The sequence below is a fragment of the Natrix helvetica genome (assembly GCF_964273705.1).
Source record: "Natrix helvetica genome assembly, chromosome: 1".
Lineage (NCBI taxonomy): Eukaryota > Metazoa > Chordata > Lepidosauria > Squamata > Natricidae > Natrix > Natrix helvetica.
Window position 1 is genome coordinate 253,182,049 of NC_138548.1, and position 24,806 is coordinate 253,206,854.

General features: G+C 39.7%; 1 protein-coding gene across 1 annotated transcript in view; it reads right to left on the reverse strand.

Moving 5' to 3' along the window:
• B3GNTL1 (UDP-GlcNAc:betaGal beta-1,3-N-acetylglucosaminyltransferase like 1) overlaps nucleotides 1-22,626 on the reverse strand; it is a 175,406-nt gene extending 152,780 nt beyond the window's left edge. The window contains exons 1-5 of the mRNA XM_081963584.1: nucleotides 22,572-22,626; nucleotides 21,928-22,106; nucleotides 19,551-19,667; nucleotides 19,328-19,427; nucleotides 13,273-13,337 (exon numbers count right to left, since the gene is read on the reverse strand). Coding sequence (XP_081819710.1) covers nucleotides 13,273-13,337; nucleotides 19,328-19,427; nucleotides 19,551-19,667; nucleotides 21,928-22,106; nucleotides 22,572-22,614 — 504 coding nt within the window. The 5' untranslated portion in view covers nucleotides 22,615-22,626. The remainder of the gene's footprint in view (nucleotides 1-13,272; nucleotides 13,338-19,327; nucleotides 19,428-19,550; nucleotides 19,668-21,927; nucleotides 22,107-22,571) is intronic.
• Between the last annotated feature and the right edge of the window lie 2,180 nt (nucleotides 22,627-24,806).

A 24,806-nucleotide genomic window follows, 5' to 3' on the forward strand; every position in this document is an offset into this window, starting at 1 on the left:
TCATATGCTTCAAAAAAGTGTTGTTCCAAAGACAATTAATGTCTTCAAAGGACTCAAAATCCTTGTTCTAGAAACTCTTGCAACAGTTATGTCAGGAATATTTTTTTCTGATTTTTCATTTGTGGAGTTAATAAAGCTGTTAACATTTGAATAAAATTTGAAATTCATTAAAATTAAAATTAAAATTTTGCACCTGACTTCAGAATGTGCACCTCTTATTTAGATAAGAAATAAATTGTTGCCAGTATTAATTTACCTCGGTACTAATGATCAGCAAATTTAAACAAGTCATAGTTTTAACTGAGCAATATTGAAGAGCTAAGAACACTGACAAAAATGAAATGGTATTTTTACTTCTCTCTTCAGCTATATAAAAAGTAACAGAGATGCTGAGTCTCAGCTTTGCATATATACATAGATACAAAGGTTCTAGAAACATGATAGCAGAATACTGTTGAATACAGATTAGTTTACCACGAGTGGGTGGGGAGGAGGAGACGCATATTGGGCAGTAATAAGTAATACAATCCAGAATTTGACCATTTCAGTCTACTACTTAATCCTACAAAATTTGTAGAATTTATAAAGACTTATCAACATATGTATTTCCACACAATACCAATGTAAGCTTTGCCAATGGTCTTCTATGTACTTCAGCTGTTCATTTTCATTTTTTATGCTTTAGCTGTAGCATGTGAATAATTATCTTGTGATGTTTTCATGGTGGAAATTCTGACAAAATCCCTGTTTCTTATATATGGTACAGAAAGGAGGATCTTAACCTTCTATATATATGGATGTCTAGTGCTGAAGAAAGTAACCAAAAAAGTTTAATTAGCCAGAAAATACTTAGTATCAACTCTGAGGGAAAGAGATTAAAAGACTTAAACTATTGTTTTTTTCCCTTCTTTTAGGGAGTGAATGGCCTTGAAACTAAATCAATACCACTGAATACCAAACACAGAGACAGAGTAATAAGATAAGGGAAAAAAATCTATGCTCGGTAGCTCCATGTAATTATTTGAAGGTTAAAGATAAACGAAAAAAAATAAAATAAAACAGATTATCAAATGTAGAAAAGCTGGTTATACAGTTAAATGTCTTTCTCTATTGAAGCTGCACAATGACTTTTCAAAAGATGTCTCAAGAAGATGATCTATTTATCCGACCATTTAAATTTATGATTATGAGAACCTAATACTTTGATAAATATTTAATGATAATTCTTTTCTACATAGTAGAAAAACTTGTATATTTAGCTATTTAAAAACTCCCTTTTTATGACCCTATAATGCCTGAATTTGGGGAAAAGTTGGGGTGAATGGATGGAGCTGACCGTTTACTGATGGATGCCCTTCCTGATGTCATACAGAATTATAGCAGATATTTTTCTTTATGTCCTAGAAGAGAAACACCTCCTGATACCTAGCATTGAACTCCCAATCTTCCAAGCGGGTGGTGAGCATCTTCACCACTAGGCTACCACACCATTCTTGACTTTATTAAATATTGACAAAATATGAGATTGGCAAAAAAGGATGACACTGGAAAATATATGGCTGATCCTGCCCTGGACTTCAGACATATAAGCCAGAGCTTGAAGACAGTATCATGTGAAAGAAACTCATATTTTTGAAGGACGGTTCTCTATAAAATGCAACCAAAACTGTGGCATAAGAATTTGACTTGAATTTAAGTAAGCACTAAATAATAAAAATGTATATCAGATACACACAAAAACAATGTGTTTTGGTTTGAAAATATTTTGTTTTCTCCTCAATGGACCAATCCAAGCATCCCAGGACTGGTTTGGATATTTCCACAACCATCTCCTGTTTTGAAAGACACATATTCAGAAATGTAAGATTAGAATGTTCAGATCAGCTCATTCGAAGGGGAAAAAATGATCATATCCATGTTTCCCCAAATGTAAGACTGGGTCTTATATTAATTTTTGCTCCAAAAGATGCATTAGGGCCTATTTTCCAGTTAGATCTTTTTTGGGGGGGAGGGGGGAACACAGTACTAAATATGTCTGTCTGACTGACAATCTTAACTGGGGCTTATTTGGGGGGTAGGGCTTATATTACGAGCATCCTGAAAAATCATGCTAGGGCTTATTCTCAGTTGGGTGTGAAGTTTCCAAGAGTTGCCCTAATTAATTTACGAGCCCCGAGACAAGGTTAAAAAAAACCATTCATGTATTAGGACTAACATCTTGACACTGACTTCTGTGTAGCTGAAACTAAATCACACTTAATGGCGTCTAACCTTTACCCCTGTGTCCCCTCCCCTCTGGCCGAGGTCATCAATCACATTCTCCAACAGGACGCTATGGCAGGTTTCTGGACATTGCATTCACATTTCAGTACAGAAATATGAGACTTTTATTCTGGCCAAAAGTATGCATGGCATTCCCCCGCCCTCTCAAGTTGATAGTTGTCATGGAAACGCCTTAGGCGTTGACATCGGGTTTTATTTTCGGGGAAACAGGGAAAGTAATGGGAAGATCATCCATTTCTTTATCAACACATCAGATGTTTAACTTGTTGTGGAAAAGTAACTCTTAAAACATTGTGGTAATTCAAAATTCTTCTACTAAACAAATAGAATAGAGAAAGGGGAAGGCAGCGTGACATGGGCTCACTGATGAGTTCTTGTGCTGAAACAGATTATTAGCATTTGATTGGGAACAGGTTTGGAATGGTTAAATGATAAAGCAGAAAACTGATTCCACATATTCCAGTTCAGCGGCAATCAAATAGATTTAATTCTGACAAAAGTAGCACTGTAGTGGGGGTTGCAAAGTTCAGCTCTTTTGGACAAATGTGCAACATCACAATATTGTACACCTAGAAGGGCTTCCATCAAACATTACAACACTGTTTTCATCAATCTGACACCCCTTGTTTCCCCCATGTATGGCTGCTATGCAGATAAGAATTTTCAAACGCATAAAAGTAAAGAAAAACATACTTCTAGTTACTACTCCCACAATACTTCTGTTTTTGAAAGCAAATAAAAACATTGCATACAGGAATATGGTTGTTGTTCCATCAGAAATACTGCATATTGTATTGTATAGGCAAGCAGAGAGTTTGCATGTTGATCAAATGAACACACTTTTTCATCTAAGACTTTAATGACTTGTAAAACATTTTTATTGTTGTCTAGTTCATTATTATATCTGCACGGAGGAAAAAGATAATTTTAAAAAATCCATCTATTCCATCGCCATTTTAACATAAATTGTTTATTTCCCAAGACAGACGTCCAAGGTCAGATATAACATTATGTCTGTGAAAGTAACAATGTTTTAAATCATGATTTAACCTTTCACAAGATAAAGAACACAAGATTGTTCAATAAAAAATCAGAATATAGTTAGTCTAAACCATGGAGAAAATAAGACAACTGCACTATTTTTGACTACCAGTAGCAATTTGCAAATTATGTAGAAGCCAGTGAAGTAATTGCTTCATTCTATAAATATGATTATATCTGTATATGTTAACATTTTCTGTATTTTCACTTAAAAAAACTGAAATAGCTTGTTTACATTTTTGACTTCTACAAAATATTATTTCAAATACCCAAAAACTGCCTCCCAAGAACCGGGAAACTATTAGATTAGATCTGTATTCAGCAGCTTCTTAAGCTATAAAATTCATCTAGCACAATTACTGTTGCCATAGTAAAGAACAATTAATATTGTTCAAGCATTTATTGTAAAGATAGCTTGCTTTAGCTGTTTTGAAGTCTTTTAAAATACAAGTATGTTCTTAATAATGCATTTGTGTATAAATCAAATATTCTATCCCCTAGTAGCATGGGCACAGCTCTTGACTTGATATCCTGGATATTTTTTGCTTCATCAGAAATTTATATGTTAGAGCAGCGATGGCGAACCTTTTTTGGCTCGTGTGCCACAAGTGGGGGTAGGGCAGGGGGATCGTGTGCGGGCGTGCCGCACCCATAATGCAATGCGTGACCCCCCAGTGGGCATGCACGCACAACAGGGGCAACCCCCCCATTTTTACATGCTTTTTTCGCCCTCCCCAGGCTCCAGAGGCTCTTTATAGGAGCCTGGGGATGGCGAAAAGAGCCTCCCCTGCCCCCCAAGAGGCCCTCCGGAGGCTTCAGGGACCATCCGGAGGCTTCCCTGACGCATTTGGAGCGTTTAAAATGACCCTCCGAGCAAACCGGAAGTGACTTCCAGTTTGCTCGGAGGGTCGTTTTGAGCGTTCCGAAGGCTTCAGGGACTGTCCGGAGGCTTCCCTGACGCCTTCGGAGCGTTTAAAACGACCCTCCGAGCAAACCGGAAGTGACTTCCGGTTTGCTCGGAGGGTCGTTTTGAGCGCTCCGAAGGCTTCAGGAACTGTCCAGAGGCTACCCTGACGCCTTCGGAGCGTTTAAAACGACCCTCCGAGCAAACCGGAAGTCACTTCCTGTTTTCTCGGAGGGTCGTTTTGAGCGCTCCAAAGGCTTCAGGGACTGTCCGGATGGTCCCTGAAGCCTTCGGAACGCTTAAAACGACCCTCCGAGAAAACCGGAAGTCATTTCCGGTTTGCTCGGAGGGTCATTTTAAGCATTCCGAAGGCTTCAGAGAAGCCTCCGGACGGTCCCTGAAGCCTCCGGAGGGCCTCCGGGGGGGCGGGGGAGGCTCTTTTCGCCCTCCCCAGGCTCCTATAAAGCCTCTGGAGCCTGGGGAGGGCAAAAAAATGGCTTTTAAAAACGGTGAACTCAGCTGGCCAGCTCGCGCATGCGTACTGGCCAACTGAAAGGGCAGCGCCTCGTGTGCCCTGACAAATTGCTCCGTGTGCCATCTGTGGCATGCGTGCCGTAGGTTCGCCATCACTGTGTTAGAGGTTCCTTCCACTTTTCCCTCAATTCAATGACCAACACTTTCTCTTTCAATTTTCCCCATATCAACAATTCTGGAAAGCTGGATAAAATACAAAGACTGGCCCAAAATCACACAATGAGCTTCCAATGCTTTGATTGGACTTGAACCTGGGTACTTTTGGCCTAGTCTAACATTCTAGCTATTTTGCCATATTGACTCATTCTTCTCTGCCTCAATGGATCAGAATTCAATTGGACTGGTACAATTAACTCTGTGCTTCCTGATACAAGTTCTAATTCACCAATTGTTTCCTGAAATTAAAATTGCCTGTCCCTTATTCATATTTTGAAAATTAGTAAAAACAGTCCAGGAATGGAATCATGGCAACTGAACTTATTTTTATTGGTTTAAGACTTTTTTTACTACTCATCCAAACAGCTTCTTCAGTCTGAACAAGTTGGCTCAGCAGAGAGTCGTGAGTGAAGAAACTGCTTTGAAGAGCAGCAAAACATCTCAAACCAACATAAAATAAGTCGATGATTCTATTTTCCAGACAATTTTACATGGATGACTCAGAAAAAGTAGGAAAAAAGTAGTACTCTAGTACTCTGGTAAAAAAAACTAGTGTTTCTCCAAAGAACATTCAAACAAGGACAACAAGACTGGTAGTAAATATGAATTTAGCATAGGTGCAATCATATTTGTTTGTGATAAAATCATTTTCATTTGGGAATTCATTTTCTTGTAACTTATCATTTGATGAAGTAACAAACAAATATGATAAATAAAGAAATACAAATTATAGAAATATTTTTGTTACTGATGCATTTTCTCCACAGCTCAGGGTCATTAATAAGTATGGTCTCACAGTCAAACATACTTTGTTATGATTATGTTATGCTAACTTGATAGCCATCAAGACAAGAAGAGAGAGAAGAAGAAAAAACAAGAAAAAATAGTCAAATTCATGTTTTGGGTAAAGCAAGGATCATAGGACTTAAGCAAATCAAATCTCTCTTGTTATATATTCAGAAGCAAAATAGCAGAATAAGTAAGGATAAATTAACAAAAAATGTTCTCTACTGAAGGAGAAAACAGAATCTTTTCAAGAACATTCATCACTTGATGGATGGCATCTCTTTTTGGAACAAGTGGAGTCTTGGACTTTAAGAGAGCTAATTTCAATAAACTTAGAGAGAGCTTGGGAAAAATTCCATGGATGAGAATCCTCAAGGGGAAAACAACTCAAGAAGCTTGGGAAATTTTGAAAAATGAGATTACAAAAGCACAATACCAAGGAAGAAGAAAAATAACAGCTCCCAAAAGAAACCAGCATGGCTACATAAAGAACTCTCTGACAAATTGAAAGACAAAAAGGATAAGTATAAAAAGTGGAAAGAGGAGGACATAACTAAGGCAGAATATCAGCAAATAGCCCAAGCCTGTAAAGATGAAGTGAGGAAAGCTAAAGCTCACAATGAAGAAAGGCTTGTGACAAAAGTAAAAAATAACAAAAAAAAGCTTCTTCCAATGTTAAAAACAAGAAAAAGGTTAAGGAAACAATTGGTCCATTGCTGGGAGAAAATGGCAAGAAGGGGACAAGCAATAGGAAGAAAGCAAAACTATTTAACTCATCTGTCTTTACACAAAGGGATAAAACAGTCCAACCTATCAAAAACAGCACTACAAAAATCAGATTAGGAACACAAGTTGAAATAGGGAAGAAAATAGTAAGTTAGCACCTGTCTATCCTAGACGAGTTCAAATCACCAGGATCGGATGGATTACACCCCAGGGTTCTGAAGGAACCGGCAGACGAGATCTCAGAACCATTGAACTATATCTTTCAGAGATCCCGGAGCACCTGGGAACTGCCAGAGGACGGGAGATTTTCTCCTGAGGAATTCTCCACGGTCTCTGGAGGGAGAGGCTGACAAGGTCCGCATACAATGACCTCCTGGGCCAATGCGGGGCAACAAGGAGGAACTCCGCCTCCTCCGCTAGGAGTTTGATGATTGCAGATTGAGTAGAAGGGGCGAGAATGCATATAGAAGTCCTGAGGGCCATTTGCACCTCAGCGCATCCGTCCCTTCCACCTGGGACGAGTGGTAACGCGAATAAAACCTGGGCAGGTGCATGTTGACCTGAGTGGCGAATAGGTCGCCTTGTGATTGGCCGAATCTCCGAACTATCTGTTGGAAAAGAGCTGGGTGTAGATGCCACTCGGAGTTGTCGATCGTCTGATGGCTTAGCCAGTCTGCCCTCGCGTTGCTTGTCCCGGATATGTGATCCGCTCTGATGGACGCTAGGTGACATTCTGCCCACCTTCCCAGAGACTCCGCTTCAGTCATGAGCTTCCTGGAGTGGGTGCCGCCCAGCCGGTTATGTGGGCCTTTGTTGCAATGTTGTCTGTAAGTAACAGTACATGGCGACCCACAATCTGCGCCAAAAACCGTCGTAGGGCGAGCCTGGCCACTCTCAGTTCTAGCCAACATATGCTTTGAGCTGCCTCCCTCTGCAACCATCTTCCTTGTGTCACTTGCCCCTGGCAATGTGTTCCCCATCCATAGAAACTGGCATGAGATCATGATGCCGAGAAGCTGTGATAGTTTGACAATCGGTACTGATTTGGCTCGCCTGCACAAACAAATTTTGTTCTTGAGATTGCATAGACGGTCTGGAGAGAGGAACACCTTTCAAGATATCGAGTCTATAATGGTGCTGAGGTATTGAATTGTGGTTGGCTCGAGATGACTCTGCTTTCGGTTCACCGAAAAGCCGTGTAATTGTAGAGTCCATATGGTGACCTGTACATCTCTCCAGGCCTGGTTGCGACTCGAGGACTGGATGATGATGTCATCCAGGTAGCATTCCAGGCATATCAGACGTGCACGGAGATGAGCCACTATTGCTGCCAGAAGCTTTGTGAAGGTCCTGGGCGCTGACGAGAGTCCGAAGGGGAGTGCCCTGTACTGGTAATGCCTCCCGTCGCAACGGAATCACAGGAACCTTCTGTGCAACGCATGGATGGACACATGCAGGTAAGCTTCTTTCAAGTCTATGGAGGTTAGCAGGTCCCCCTGCCTTATGCAGTCCAGAATGGACTGGAGGGACTGCATCTTGAAGCGCTTGTAGGCCAGACGTTTTAGGCACTTCAGGTCTAAGATTGCCCTCCACCCCCCTGAGCTCTTAGGGATCAGGAAGAGAAGGGAATAGAATACCATCCCTTCGTGGTCCGTTGCAACGGGCTCTACGGCTTTTATTTGCAGCAGGTGATGAATCTCTGCCTGCATGAGGGACCTCTGGAGGGGTTTGGCGGGAGGGGACAATGGATGAACATTTGCGGAGGGAATGTCAGAAATTCTGGGACAAGACCCCTCCTGATGGTGTTGAGAATCCACGTGGAGGTGATTTCCTCCCACCGGTCGGCATAGAGTTTTAGCCGGCCACCGATGGGAGGATCAGTTCGGCGGTCACTTGCCGCACCTAAATTGGCGGTTGTTGGAACCACCACGAAAGGGCTTCCGAAAGGAACCCTGTTGCTGCCTACCTTGGTACCCAAAGGAATTCCTGTCCTGGTTCCTATCGCTAGATTGGGGATATGATCTTTGATAAGAGTAGGAGGAAGAAGCCTGTGTGCTGTCTTGAGCGCGAAATAGTGGTTTCCTGAAGGAGTTAGAGCCCTTCCTCTCATTTTTTATGGGTGGACGGAAGGATCTTTCGTTTGTCCTTCGTCTCTATTAATAGTTTGTCTAATGAATCTCCAAAGAGATGTCCCCCCTTAAATGGCAGGGGGGCCAGCTTCCATTTTGCCTTCATATCCGCCTGCCAGTGGCAAAGCCATAACAGGCGGAGTGAAGTCACATTGGAGGCCAGTGTTCGAGAGGTGAACTTTGCCACATTCAAGGAAGCGTCTGCGGAGTATTCCACAGCTGTTACGATCTTATTGAGATCATGGCGCCACCGAGACCCCTCCGAGGGAGATTTAGATCTCAATTGGCATAATCAGAGTAAGGTTGCCCTCGTTTAGAATAATGTGGAAGTGGATGCCTTGATGGCCCAGGCGGCCACCTGGTGCGTCTTAGGGCAGACTCTTTCCGCCCTTTTGTCTTCTGTCTTGAGACCGCCTAGAAGGTCCACCGGAAGGGCCGAATTGGAAGTCAAAAGACCACCGGAGCATACCCTCCATCTTAGCTTCTAGGGAATACAAATGTTTGTCTCTACCACTGGGATTAGCCAATGTATCTGGCTGCGCCCATTGGCGCTGGACAACATCCATGAACAAGTTGGGGACCGGAATCAGTTCCTGAGCCGGAGCATTCTCCTTAAAGAGGTCCTGCTTGAGGTCCTGGGAAGTAGAGGGTACAGCTTTAGCTTTAGGATCAGCTGGACCTAGTTACGTGGAAGCCTTGGCCTTGTGCAAGATGGCTTTAAATAGAGACGGTTTGAAGAGGCCCATGAAGGCGGGCTTATTGGAGGGCATATCCTCGTCCTCCAATAATTCAAATTCATCTGTGGCCTCCTCTTCCCAGGCAGATGCCTCCATCGTAACGGAGATGCCTGGAGAATTGGGGGTGCGATCCCTGCTGTCAATGGAATGCTGACTAGCCTTGGAAGGCCTGCCCCCTCTGGATTCCTTTTGACGGATCCCTTCTACAATGCCCTGGGAAATGGCTAGGGAGATGACCTCCCTCATCTCAGCTGACAGCGCTGGACCTGTGTCCTCTGCAGGTCTAGATCAGGAGGAGCCCAGGTGATGCTTGCGTCAACAGAGGCTGAGGAATCCTCTTCAGGAAGGATACACTGAAAGGGCTCCAATTCCTCCCTCATGGAGGAACTAGGAGAATCTGGATACCTCAGGGAGGCCTCGGGAGACCCGACCTGAGATTCCCTGTCACTGAAGGATGGTGACTGAACCCCTTGGTGTGAGGGAGCTTCCCCATCCTCATTCCTAGCAGGAGAGGAACATGCAATTGCTGCTTCACACTCAGGTAATATGTCCTGGTCCTGGGGCTTATCACACCTCCCCTCTAAGGCCTCATGGCCCTTGGTCTGTTTCTCGGAATTCTTGCTCCCTGAGGAACTATGGGATTTCTTCCCCTCAGTGCCCTTCCGCCCTTCCCCCCCTTGAGGTGGAGGATCTGGCCTACTGCTTTTCAAAGAGGGTCCTACTAGCTCCTCCCTTGCCACCAAACCTTCATCTGCCATCTTCATCTGGTCTTGGGGTTGAGATGAAAGTGGATGACCTTGCTGAATGAAAATGGAAGCTGCAGTAAATTGAAGGACACCAGACGCTAGCCAGCCAGCTTGTAGCATCTGCAGATCTGCTTGAAGTTGGAGGCTGGCTAGATGGCCAGAGCACTCCAATGCCATCCTTCCTGTGACAGGACAGGTCTCCTGGAGGGGGAGGGAGGCCCTGCCTGTGCCCCAGACAGGACCAGATGCTCCCCGGCGGCGATCTGTGGCTGAGGCAATGAGGCACGATCTGAGGCTTCTGCGGTGAAAAAATGGCGTTTTAAGACTTTAAAATGGCCGCCACATCTTCGCACCGCCGAGAAAAGTCCTCTGGTGCTTGCTGGTGTCTCAATTAGCGGCCTGGGAAAGCACACAAAGAAATGCGCTTCCAAGATGACCGCCGTGCTTGTCAGACTGAAAGAAACACCTTCGCATCCACCAGGGCTCAATCCGACCCTTTGAAGGCTCCTGACGCTGTGGACGGCTGGGAAACCCACAGGAAGCCTCCTGCTGTGCCCGCACTCGCCGGCAGCTGCCGGACAAGTGGCTTCTGTCACTGCGTGCGACCAGCAGCAGGTTGGAGCCCCGACAGCTACCTCAGCAGGATTTCAAAGGCAAGCCAATTCTTTTTCCTCATCTAATCTACCTAGTACAGCACTAATGAATTAATAGCTAAAAATCTACTGTGAATTGCTTGGAGAGGCCCAGTCTATCTGACAAAGGACTGAGGAGCTCCCCAAAAATAGTCCTGACGAGCGGACTGAGTTTTTAAACTGAACTCAACAAGGCAAAGGGAGGCGTGGTTAAGAAAAAATATACTCAGTCATAGGGCAGATAGACTGAATTTAACCCATGCTTGGACTCTCCAAGCAGCGTACAGGAGAATGACAATTCTCATATTCTTGGGAGGATCTGTCAATCTCCTGATGAGGGCTACAGGCCCCATTATGCTGTTGTTTACTTTAGTTTTCTTTTATGATCTTGAAATAAAATATCCATGATATTCAGGAAACAGATACTTGCAGAAAGACCATTTATGTTTTCTCCTGAGTCTCATAGAGAGCATTTGTAGTTTAGAATTAACAGAAGAGGTATGGTGAAGGCAAAGTTTCCAGGAAGCAAACATTTCAATGCTGTCACTCTCAACAGAACACTATAGCAAAAGCAACCAAAGGCACCCGGGGGGGGGGGGGGGGATTATGAATACCAGGAAAGAAGGGATATGGTAATCTCGTGTACTCTTTTATATCTGCCAGCCAAAGTGATTATTGTCACTATTGCCCAGTCAGAAATGAACAACACAGAACCAGTCTCCTAGAACTCAAGTCTCACAAGCAATCCAAGATTACTGTGCTGAAATGCAGCAGCAAAAGCAGAATTTGGCAGGGATCCAGTATTTTATTAGATACTTTCAAACCAAGAAACGCTGCTAGCTAATCCAAGAGAGAATAATTACTCCACTAATAAAGTAAACATAAGCTTTAAAATCTAGAAGATCCTCAAACGTAACTTTTAGTTTTGAAGTTCTACTGGAAAAGAGTAGATGGGGAAACAAATGTTAACTGGGATTAACTTCCCAATTTCATTGGCCAACTTATTCAGTTAGTGACCAATAAGTAGCCCAGATTTTTTTAATGTAAAAAATATGTACTGATGAACTGTCAAGGGGACTAAAGAAAATGTAATTTCTTCAGAATTTTCTAAATAAGCTTACCACATTAGAGATACCTTATTAGGTAACTTTTGAGAAGTAGCAACAGCAAACTAAAAATTAATACCTGAGAGACTCTGATTGTTTAAGTTTCTTCTTATGCATCCATCACGTAATTCAGGAGTGTCAAACTGGCCACCCGCGAACCAGATGCATCATGAGCAAGCCGTGCCCACCCCAGCTCCACTAAGGAAAAAAATGTCGCAAAACGTCACTTTAAGGCAATTTGATGCCATGAGTTTGACACCTGTGATGTGGATGAGCTATCCCAACAACTTTTAACTGTAATTGCTCATGATAGCAATATTATAATATAAGCATCTACAGTACAGAGAGTTTCTTGAAGAGATGTAAAATTCCAGATGCAAATTTATATTTGATAAGGAGGGATTTGAAGTTAGAACTGTGCAGACATATAAGACTAATTATTCATACAGTATTCATCAGTAGGCTAATTCAATAAAGCTTGTTTGCTAATTTATATTAGAAATTAACTGTCTCTAGTTTTGTTCTCATCATTGTTATGGCTCCTTTAAGGTAAAAGAAGGAAAAGCACACTGGGAGGTCTAAATGATTCTGGCAAGACAATTAATATAGCAATCTGCCAAAAGCAGCATTTCTGCTAGATTAGCCTCCTCCTAATTGCCAAATTCTTACATACTTCTGGCAGCAACACAGAGAAGGTCTCTGGAGGAAAAGAAAAGGTGTCATTTGTTGCTGTAGTTAAAGCACTCATCCTCCTAAGAAACATGATCTCATCAATTCTGGGTTCACTTGTAGAAGCTCTTACCTGCAATGTTAAATATTTAAACAGAACATGTTTAACTTAACTTATTTAAGTCCCACTCCATTGTTCTGAGAATCTGAAAGTATTAGGTAGCAATGCTGTTGTGACCCCATGGGCCACCACTAAATTTTCTCACACAGCTAATATATGTATTTTTTATCTTAAGATACTGGACTTGAAGTAAAAGTACCACCTATTTAACTCTTATAATATATGGATAAAAAAGAATTGGAAAGGTTCAAACACTTCGAAAATCAACCATGAGAATTATGGGAACAATAATCAAAAACATTTGGAGAGCACCTTGTTAAATAAAATTGTCTTACTATAGTACTTTATGCCTGAAGCAATGTCATAGTTTGTAACATTCCATTGTTACAAATCAATGGAGTGTGTCATTTCAATTTTGATAATTAAATCAAAGATCAAAAACATGTGGCCCACTAGCTATTTATGGGAACCTCAGCAACCTTCACTTCTGGTGACACTATAGTCTTTATAATCTTATTTTAATAAGTAAGGTTCTATGTACAAATAGCTGCAATATGTATCAAATAATTCTCCATGAAAGACACATAAATATATCAAAAACTATCAGCCACTTTTATACGATAAGAAAAAGGGATGAACAAGAAAGTTGAAAATATACATTTTTATATTACATTTAATAAACAATTCCTGGTAAAGACTTACCGAGTCCAGAAAGCAGAGATACTCCCCTGAGCTCTGATCAATAGCACGATTTTTAGCAAAGCCAACTGTTGATAAAATAAAGTCAATGCAGTATATGAAAATCAATGCAATTTATATTTTATACTTGAAATTATGTAACATTAAACTTAAAAGGCCCAACAGCCTATACAAATTAGCATTCTTTCCAAAATACATCTGAAGTATATTCTCATTAAGCAGCTATAGTTTGGCTTGAGCACCCTAAATAAATCCTGATTTGCATCCATATGAAATGACAATGTTTTCCTTTTCTTTCTATGTTTTGAAAGAAGCATTATACTAAAGCTCCGTTTGGAGTAAAGGTCCAAACCTCAGATACAAGAGGAAAAAAAATATTTAACATTTCATTTCCAAACAATGGGCAAAGCCAAGTATTTCCAAAGAACTTTACTGTATACAATTGACATGATTTGCATCAATGCACATTTGTGTAAGTATGTACTGTATTTTACACTAATTTATATATGCAAATATTATTATGTTAATTGCACAGATTGCACAGATGGAATGGACACCCCTACCATTCAAATTTCATTTAATCAAGGTTGAATGTTGTTCAGAGGCCAGCAATTCATAATGTATCTATGTAGAGTGCTGCATTATTATCCAAATAATAGAATAACATAGTTGGAAGGGACCTTGAAGGTCTTCTAATCCATGTCACTGCTCAAGCAGGAGATACCATTCCAGACAAATGGCTGTTCAATTCCTTCTTAAAAACCTCCAATGATGGAGCATGCACAACTTCAATAGCCAAGCCATTCCACTGATTATTTTTTCCATGGTTCTAGATTGAACAAAAAAAGATGGTTCCTGTGAACATATGCATTATCCATTTTGAGTACTATAATGGAACTAGTTTGATCCCTTCTTAGAAAAATCTGTTTTTATTCCCACTTTCTTGATTTTTGCAATCTCAATTTATGAATCAAATAATTTTTTTTAAATTTTATAGCAAAGACATTGAGAATGAAAATTCTTTGTTGACCTTTGTGGCTTAAACTTATATACGTAGTTATAACTCCTATATGAACTAAACTTTGTATCCCACAGCTTGTGATTTCATGTGGCCTCAGGAATGAAAGCATTCATTTGGTTCAATATGTTAACAACACACACACACCAAATGCAAGTATAAAAGTATAGTTCAATCGCTAAGCATAAAATTGTAGTTTTTTTAAATTGTAAAGCCAAAATTCAAATGTTCTATTTGATATCCTTCATGTTTATTTGCCATTCATTCTCATTTTAGCCTGTATCTAGTATTTTGTTCTGCACATTTGTTTTTATGCTGTTTTATGTTGTTTTTCATAATTTGTCCAGCTAATTCATATTATTAGACAGTAAAAAAATACAATGGACCAATGAATAATTATTCAATTACTACAAATAATTATAATGCAAAAATGAAATATATTTTTTTAAAATGAAATAAACATTGAAATGAAAATAGACAGACAAGACAGTGAGCGGTGATGAGAAAAAACAACCTGCTCATGTGAAATAATTATTAAGAGATTTAAGAATTATTTGAGGCAAAGGAGGAACAACCTGTTGAAGTGCAGATTATTTGTAATAAGGTATTAAATTGGAGAAACAGATGTTTAAGGTACTAAAACAGTTTAGCCATCAGCTGTTCGCAGCAACCTTTTTTGATATCAAGGCAACTATGATTCCAGATAGTTCATCCTGTACAAAAACTTTAAAACGGGACTATAAATCTTGCCTTTGGCATGAGCAAGGAATGCATTGTGATACTGCTCTACTGAGGAGAGTCAAATGTCTGTGCCAGGCCTTGGTGATTTTGTAAGGCCTGCTCCATTACTGAAAAGAACATGTTGCCATGGCCACAGGAGTAAAAACCTAAGACCCCATGAGATATTAACATTCCTCACTCTTGGAAAGAAGTAGTTTTGTGGTAGTTTCTTTAAAAGCACTGACCCTCTCTTTTGTGGGGAGTTTTCCTTTTTGTTTTTCTTGTTCCTTTTCCATGACAGAAAAGAACCAGAAATGAATCTTAATCCAGTGTAAACACGGGATGTGAAGACTGTCACATTGTTTCATCCCGGGGGCTGGAGAAGGGCTTGTTTCAAAGGGAATACTCTCTACACATGCTAACTACTGATAACTATAGCAAACTAAACCATTAAGGATATAGGGACCAACAACATATCCAGCTAAACAGGCTCTTCAAATGCACATATGCTGCATTAAAAAGGATTTATACCTAGCAATCCCTTTTCTTATACACCTTTCCTCAACTTACATAGCAAAACCTGAGAAAATCTAAAGTAATGTAAATAGAAAAACATTTTTTCCATTTTGCAGAAAAAAATGTAGATTATTTTAAAAAATTATTCCAATGTGACAAAAGTTTAAAAATTTAAAAATTAATTTCTAATTAATTTTAACTAATTAACCCTAGTAACAGAAATCCAAAACAAATACTTTTTTCTGAAAATGTATAAATTGTCAACTTTAAAAAGTGTTAAACTGATTTCAAAAAAAATCTATTTTTGGAGCACGTCTAAATTCAAAGCTTGTGAAACAAAAATATGGAATAACTTTAATGAATTACTGAACAATTCAAGCAACAGATAGAGATAATCTGAATTAACTGTAGGTTAATTAGCCTTAAGTATTTAACATATCTACGAAACTGGTCTTGTTCACATGAGGACTATGTAGACACAGTGTTTGAACAAGCTAGTGTATGAATAAAACTGGGAATATTTTCTCACAATATGTTCTCAGTATGTTGCAAAAATGGCTAAAAATCTTCTTTTTTAATATTAAAAAAACTCCACCAAGCAACATGGCCTTGGAAAAAAAGTAATATTGAGACAAATGATTAATGGTACACTTTAATGTGAAGCTATTTGCTGCTATGGTGTTTTACAACACCCAAGAATGCTAGTTAATGATGATAACCATACTAAGTCAAAAGACCCCACAAACAGTTATGGCTTGGTATTATGAGTGATTCTGACTTCGTGGGTCACTATACATAATTAAAATTAAATTTTGAAAGCATGTGCCCATTCTCCTTAAAATTTCTGTGTTTCAAACCAACAGAAAAGTTCCTGAGATAGTTACCCCTATTTCCACAATGGAGTATTGAATGTGCTGAATGTGGGCACATTTTGGGAATGTAGTGTGACCAGTATGTTGTGGGTGCCTTGTTTCCTTGAGGCTTTCTATCACTTTAACCCTATTACTGAATGCATACCTTAAAGAACTCGCGTGACTTCTTATTGGAGCATACAAAAAGTAAAAAATGAAATCAAACTCATTATATTCCATCTTTCTGACGTCAGCAAAATGAGGACCCAGATTGTTGGGGGCAATATGCTGACTCTGTAAACCACTCAGAGAGGGCTGTAAAGCACTATGAAGTGGTATATAAGTCTAGGTGCTATTGCTATATGCTAGGTGAAATGCAATTAACCCTGCTGGCTTATACATTACAAGTAGGAAAAAAAGCTTTTTTAAAACCTAAGAATAGAGCAGGAGTTTCAAATGATTATAGATGGCTAAAAAACAGTGGATGCCTGTGATGAGTTATTTGCATGCTACATGTTAACCTTTTCTGTTTTGCCAAAAGAATTCTCTCTTTTCTTCCATTTCCTGTCCATTCTCTTTCCCTTGCCTCATCTCCATCAAATGTTATTCCAACTTTTTTGTCACCTTCTCTCCCTTAAACAGTTACCTATTATCTTTATCCCAGCCCAGACTTTTTGTTTTCTTTTGTTTTGTTGTTATTGTTGTTTGGGATCTGATGAGCGGAAGGATGAAAGAGTGTGTGTGTGTGTGTGTGTGTCTTTGTGCGCGCACGAGCACGCATTTGGGCACACACTTTTGATTGTTTCTACCTATCAGAGTGGGCTGCAAAAGAAAAAATGGTTGGAAAGATTCATTCATTTTATAAATGGGATATTTTATTTTACAGGCAATTTATTTTATTCAGTAGGTATTAAATTCAGTTAATATTATTTTTCCTGCCGTGCAATTTTCTGGAGTGTGGATCCAGCAGTGCACCTATATACATGATTATTAGAGAAAAAAATACCTCCAGGACTGTATTAAGGACTTGAATAGTCATGGTGACATATTGGGAAAACAGAAACATGTAAAATGTTTGTCTGTATTTAGAAATCATTTTCTTCTAACTATTTTCCATTTCTGGGAAATGGATAATCTTAAAGTCACATTTTTCTTTCTCATAAATAAAATACAAACTGTGAAGGTACATACATAGTTATACAAAGATATGTGTGTGATAGAGAAAAAGAGATGATTAGCATATCCACAGCACATTTTGCAGCCTTTTCATTTAATTGCAGCTTCTATTTGCTGCTATCAGCTTACAAAAATTAAAGTGGAAACAAATTAAAATGTCTATTCTCTAAATGCAATTTACTCTTTCTCCTGCTTTTTTTTTTAGCCATCTCACTCAAAAAGTATAACAACTTTAAAACTCAATACAAACCATTCACAGTTCACACCCCAACAAACTGCTCTCCACTCTAGACTGGTTACACTTGGCAATTCAACTTGAATCCGTTACTTTCCAGCCATTTCCAACAACACTGGGTCTATTTGTTTTGGCTGGTATCTCAAATTTAACATTATTCATACTTTTCAGTCTAGCATACAACTGGCTTCTTCCTAGCCTACAACAAATACTTTCTCTTTACTGGCATTTTCAACCAGGTTATACCTTGTACAAGAACAGATATGTGTTTCTGAAGTGCATATTAAAAATTGACAAGAAAACAAAAAAAACAGGGATATATTTCCAGAAATGTAAGATACAAAATATTTGATTTTATTTTTTTTGCCAGGCAAGGCAGGGTGGTTTATAGTGGATTTTTAAATGTACCCAACTGTTGCTCATTGATTTCCAAATTTTATTTGGCAATATCCCCATTAAATTATATTTAATAAAATTTATTAATTTTGCAGTTGTGGCTTAATATTAGATCAAACTTTAATAAGGTATTTCTCTTTGGCAGTAAAAATGGAGCATCTAAGTCTAACACATGTGCAAATGACACTGGATGATGTTCAAAGGAGCTGGGTTAGTTCTTTAGTAGGATGTAAGTAACTGAATTCTCCAAAGAGGAAATCAGGACAAGTCAAAAAAAAAAAATCAAGAAGGCAGTTAGGGCATCACAAAGCTCAACCTTTCTGTACTTGTCCAAGACAATGTGCAAGCAAAAGAGGTGAGCTTCAATCACGTTGCCACAATAGCCTCTCTTCCTGGATCCTACTAAGAAAGCAAACTAAAGATTGCTTTCTTTAATTGGTATGCTTCATAATTGGCATTAGCATTTAGACTTATATTCTGCTTCACAGTTCTTTACAGCCCTCTAAAAGTGGTTTACAGCATATTGCCAACAATCTGGCTCCTGCAAAATCCAATGGGATGGGTAGAAATGATCAGGGAGAGGCAGTCCTGCAAATAACTCACTCCTATGTTATAAAGTAGCAACTTCACTAGCAACTTGAACTGCACTTAGAAGCATACCAATTCAGCCTATGGAGCAAAGGTGTAATATGCACACATTAAAGGGCACTCATGTGCCACCATTTTCTGAAGCAGCTGCAGCTTCTGGATGCTCTTCAAGAACAATTTCATGAAAGCACATTCCAGTAATCCACTCAAGAGATGGCTAAACCATCAGTAACTGTAAAAAGAATTTTCCACTCCAAGTAAAGGCACAACTGGAATACAATACAAAGCTAAGCAAAATCACCACTAGGCACACAGCCATCTAATCCTCAAACGGGAATTGCAGGTTCAGGAGGACCCTAAAATGGTCCTACTTAATAAGTCCTAGTTTGTTCAGCAAACATTATATTAGGGGAGACCAAAGAGAAAGCAAATAGGTTGAGTTCTTAGCCCATAAGCTCAATTATATTTGTACTGTTTGTCTATACCATAAATATCATAAATATCTCCTGATTTCTCATGCTGAGGAAAATGTTACACATGCAGTTTTAAAGCTCCTACCTCCACCTGGATGAGTTGAGTAGTTCTCTCCCAGTATTACCGGAATGCCTGCTTCTTCCAACAATATCTGCCATTTTTTAATTATATTTATAGAATTATCCTGGTAAGAAAAAGCACCAAAAGGTTAATTTTTAACGTTTAAAGATTAAACGTTAACTGGAACTGGTATTCAAATTATAGTAGTACAGTAAAAGTAAAAATAGATTATTATGAATGTACATACCGTGCTGGAATCATTAAAAACAGACAGTTCAATAGAACCTTGGAAATCTTGATCCAGAACAGACTTCAGACATTCATCCAACCAAGACTCGGCATTATAGACTGGCATAATCACAGACTATCATGAATAAAAATAAATAAACCAGTATGCTGCATTATCATTCTTCAAGTCCGATTTAAACAAATACAAGATTTTTATTATGTATACTATAGAACAATGGTTTCTGAGCAGAAAAAAGTATTATCCTTTTCCTCACAAATGATTCCTTTTTCCTTGTTTAAAACTTGTGCAAACACAATTATATATCTCCCCGTGTTGATGTTTTTCCCTTGTTCTGATCCCTTTTTTCTTTCCAAAACTATCTTGGCTCCTCACTATTATCAGAACTGATCTGGGGACATGCTTGCTCATCTGAGATCAACAAAGAGCAGCTCTTTCTGAATATAATCCTATATAAAGATGCAGATTTCAAACAAACTATTATATTCATATATGCACGGTATATATTTACTAAATTTATATCCCACATTTCATTCAACTGTTGAAAACAGTAATTCTTTTTCAAAAGTTATGTTGGTAACTTTTATTTTAATATCCCCAATCTGCATCAAACAAAATCAGAAACTGTTCTGTAAACGGTATTAACAATATAAGTTATTATAAACTAATTCCAATTTTCATTATTCCAATTACAACTGCATCAGCAACTATTCTTTTTCAGAGTCAAATTTGAGCTACATTATATTTATTCCAGTATTCTTACATAAAAGTACTAATAAACATTGAGGAAATGCAATGTGAATATGCATATTTAAGAGATAACAATCTATGTCATAAGAAAAACAACAGATAGTATAAGGAGTCAATTAATCTGCATCCCAATCTGCCATGGTGTGCACACTTTCCCCCTCTAGCAAGTGTGATGAAGTCTTTTGTTGCACTGAACTTGGATCTCAGAACAGGAGATTATTCTTATAATTGCCCTGGGTTTTAGAGGCACTCGGCATCCACAATTTAGCATAACACAGACAAGCTGCATCATCCTTATAGTCTGAACTGGAAGGGGGTCACAGGGATGGCCTTTGACCTCATGCTGTGCTTTCAAGATGTTTCAAGAACCTTTAAAGCTAAGTGCATCAAAAGCGAAGGCTCTACTCTGCCAACATGTCAAAATAACCACAGGGTCACAGCAGGCAAGCATTTTGGCAGGTTACCAAGGCTCTCAGGAAATTTAGTGAATATTAAGAGCAACTTTCCTAAACTGGTATCCTCCAGATCCCTTTTACTACAGCTCCCACCACCAACAGCAAGTTTAGTCAACTTAAGAGTTTGGATTCCCAATCATACAGATTTTAAAAACAACCAAATGAACATTTTTAAAGAAATATATTATTTTAAAACAATATTTAATACATGATTATTTTCAAGCATTGGTTCTTAGACATCTTCTACAAATGGTTCCCCCACAATTGTTTCTTTTGCTTAAGGCACAAAAAAACGAATCATTTGTGTCATGGCTCAAATTATAAATGGAAAAAAGTCTGTCTTTAGTTGACCTCAGATCCTGTTATTCTATAGACATATTCATACTATTTTCTTGGCAAAAATATGAAGCTGGTTTCAGAATACTCCTTCCTTCCGGTCTCACCTGGTTTATTTTTTCTAGTTCAATCCAGATCAGTTAGGTGCTTCCACTTTCAGTGGAAATAAAGTGAAAAGTCTTAATAAGTAGAAAACTGAAATTACTTTTAAAAGCTGATTAGGAACTAATTATACATAATTAGGACACAAGCCAGTTTTGTGTACTGGTTAAGGCATCAGGCTAGAAACCAGAAGTCCACGAGTTGTAGTATCACCTTAGGCACAAAGTCAGTTTGGTCACCTTGAGCTAGTCACTTTCTCTCAGTCTTAGAAAGTTGGACAGGACTGAACTGTAGAAAATAAAATTATATAAATATGCATGTGATAGAACTGCAGCTGCTATATTATACAATATTGTAAAAGAATAGGAGCAAATCTTAAGCACACTGTTCTCTATTTCAAAATATACAGTTCTGGGGTGTTTTGATCCTTAAAGTACACAAATTTACCCCATTGAAGTCAGTGTATTGCAAATACACATTTGTAACCAATGTGTAGATCTATTCTTCTACACATCTTAATAAAGAAGCATCCTTAAAAATAAATGATGAATTGATGAGTTCAACACTTTGCACCCTTGATTACCATGTCAGTAGCAAGGTCCTTCAGTTAAATATGTACCTTTTTCATGATCAATGATAGTTCATGATCCTATATATATCTGCAATCTTGTATTTGGTATTTCTACACAAAACCAGCCAAGCCACAGTGAATTTGGAAGAAACAGGGAACATACCACTTGAATCCTACACTCTCCTCCCGCTTTCCTGTTGAAAGGAGCAACAGGTTGCAATTCAGTGTTGCCAAAGAAAGGAGATGATGGACTGTGTGAATGGTCTTGCTTGACAAGTCTAGGATCATTTGCACAAACATCGTCTGGTAAAAGGGGAGGTGATTTACCAGCTTCCTGACAGACTGTTTCAGAGACATCCATTTGCAATTATAAAATTCAGAAAAAAATAAACCAAGACAGGATAGGTATAAAAGAAGACATGCAATCAAATAGAACCTGACCTCTCACAAGCAAGAATTATCATTCCACTGGTGATTTTCCCCCTCCCTCTCTCTCAACTCCTGCTATAATTTCGGATTATATAGCTACAAGATAATATCATGATGAAAAAAAGAAGCCCCTAAAAAACTCAAGTGAAGCTCGGAGGAGAGGATGAAGGAAATGCAACAGAGAAATCCAACAGAGAAATTTAAATCATAGAGTTTCACCAATGCCCCACACAGGTAATAGAAGGGGGCACAGAAACAGGAAGAGGCCACCCAGCAGGAAACAGGGGGCGGATAGAAAAAAAGATCGGCGAGTGCAATGGTTTCGGCTGGTGTTTCCTTCCTGTGAACGCTCTCCGATCCGTCCCCCGCCTCCCACACCTCCTCTTTTGCGGGCGCCAGAACTGAACAGGCACGCGCCCATTCACCCGGTTTCGTGGAAGAATAGCGAGAGAAAGGCTAGAGCGGCAGCGGGGGAGGGGCCAAAGGCGGCTGTTTTGTTCCGCCGCCGCTCCGAAAGCAGCAAGCCCGTTTTCAGAGTCGGTGGGAGGTTTAGCGCGGAAATGTAACGCGAGTTAGGCTTATGTGAAAAGTTGCGGGGAGGGAAAGTGTTAGCCCGCGAAGCTAGCGTACTTCTTGGATGCGTCCCCTTTGAGTGCTGTCTCTACTGTGTTACTTGTTTCCTGTAAGAATCGTTTCAACAGGAAAGAAACCCTTTGCACAACCCCCAGATGTTAAATCGCGCAAGGCGCTATTATACTAAGCTATCTCCAATATTTATTTGCTTGCTTGCTTAGTTTGTCAAACATGTACGAGATAACAGGTATAAGTATAAAATGGACATGACCTTTTTACCCGGATCTAATTCTAACTGTCAGCGAGCTTACGCCATACTGAAATATATATTGTAGGGAGTTATCACCCAGCCCTCTCCCAGAAAAATGAAATATCCTAGGAAATATTGAAATGACAGAATATTACATTTCCCTGGATGTGAAAAGGAAGAAACATGTTTAAAGAGAGAATAGTTTCCTGCCTCCACCCACTTTGTCAATGGGCCGTTAAAAAGGCCAAGCCAGTCCCTTTACATAATAAAGAGTTCTCCCCTTCAGCTTCAGGGGGATGGGATTAAGACATAATATTGGCCCTTTATCCAACTCCCCACATGGCATCTGAGAACTCAACCAAATCTGGATTCAAAGCACAGCCTAGAGCAGCGATGGCGAATCGTGTGCCACAAGTGGGGGGAGCGCAGGGGGGTCGTGTGCGGGCATGCCACACCCATAATGCAATGCGTGACCCCCCCCAGTGCACATGCGTGCACAACAGGTGCGACCCCCCCCCATTTTTACATGCTTTTTTCGCCCTCCCCAGGCTCCAGAGGCTTTATAGGAGCCTGGGGAGGGCGAAAAGAGCCTCCCACGCCCCCCCGGAGGCCCTCCGGAGGCTTCAGGGACCATCCGGAGGCTTCTCTGAAGCCTTCGGAGCGCTCAAAACGACTCTCCGAGCAAACCGGAAGTCACTTCCGGATTGCTCGGAGGGTCATTTTAAGTGTTCCAAAGGCTTCAGGGACCATCCGGAGGCTTCTCTGACGCATTTGGAGCGCTTAAAACGACCCTCCGAGCTCTTTTCGCCCTCCCCAGGCTTCTATAAAGCCTCTGGAGCCTGGGGAGGGCGAAAAATGGCTTTAAAAAAGGGTGAAATCAGCTGGCCAGCGCGCACATGCATGGCCCCATGGGAGTCTGACAACCAATCAGAAGACAAGCTCAAGATCAAAGGCCAGAGAGGGCATAAAACCATGGTCTCAGCTTCTCTTCCCCCCTTCTCTTTTTCTCCACCAACATTGAAACATGTGATCACCTTTTCTGTTCAGGACTCAAGCCATGTGCTCCTGTCCACCATTAAAACCATCTTTCCAAGCAGCCTCCATGTCTCGAGTGTCTTTTTCCCCACTTGGAGCCGAACCCAGAAGGACATTTCTTCCAACAATATATATCAAGGTTTTTGACCATGATACAATAAATCAAACAATTGTCTCATTTTCCTATTCGGCAACCTTTAAAAACTTCCGTTCTCTCCCGACGAATCCACGTTTCTTCTTACTCTTTGGAACCACCATCCGCCAATGTGTTTTTCTTCTAGAGAGTCCATCAATTAAAACCCTTTTATCCAACCATGTGTCCTCCAGATGTATTGGATTTTATTAATATTTGAAGTGGTTTTTGTTTTCAGTCTCAAAGCTTACATATGTGTCTATAAATGTTGATGTGGGTAAGCCCCATTTCTTGTTTGCATTAATTGTTGTGAATGATTATTTTTACTGTCTATTATCTTTTCCTAGCTATTTATGTTACTTATAATTTCATTACATTGTCTTATTTTGTTTGTAATGATTGTTAGCCACCAAGAGTGACATGGGTGACCATACTAATAACCAACATATTGTTTTAATTAATCCTTGTTGAAATTTAGGTATTTTTTATTAATGAATGGAGTAAGATTATTTTAAAATGGATTCATATGCATATACTGTTGGGGCTGGGGGGGGTGTATATTGGATGCCTTATAACTTTATCTGCCTAACCCATTTCCCAAGTTTTTGTTGAATATTTAAGT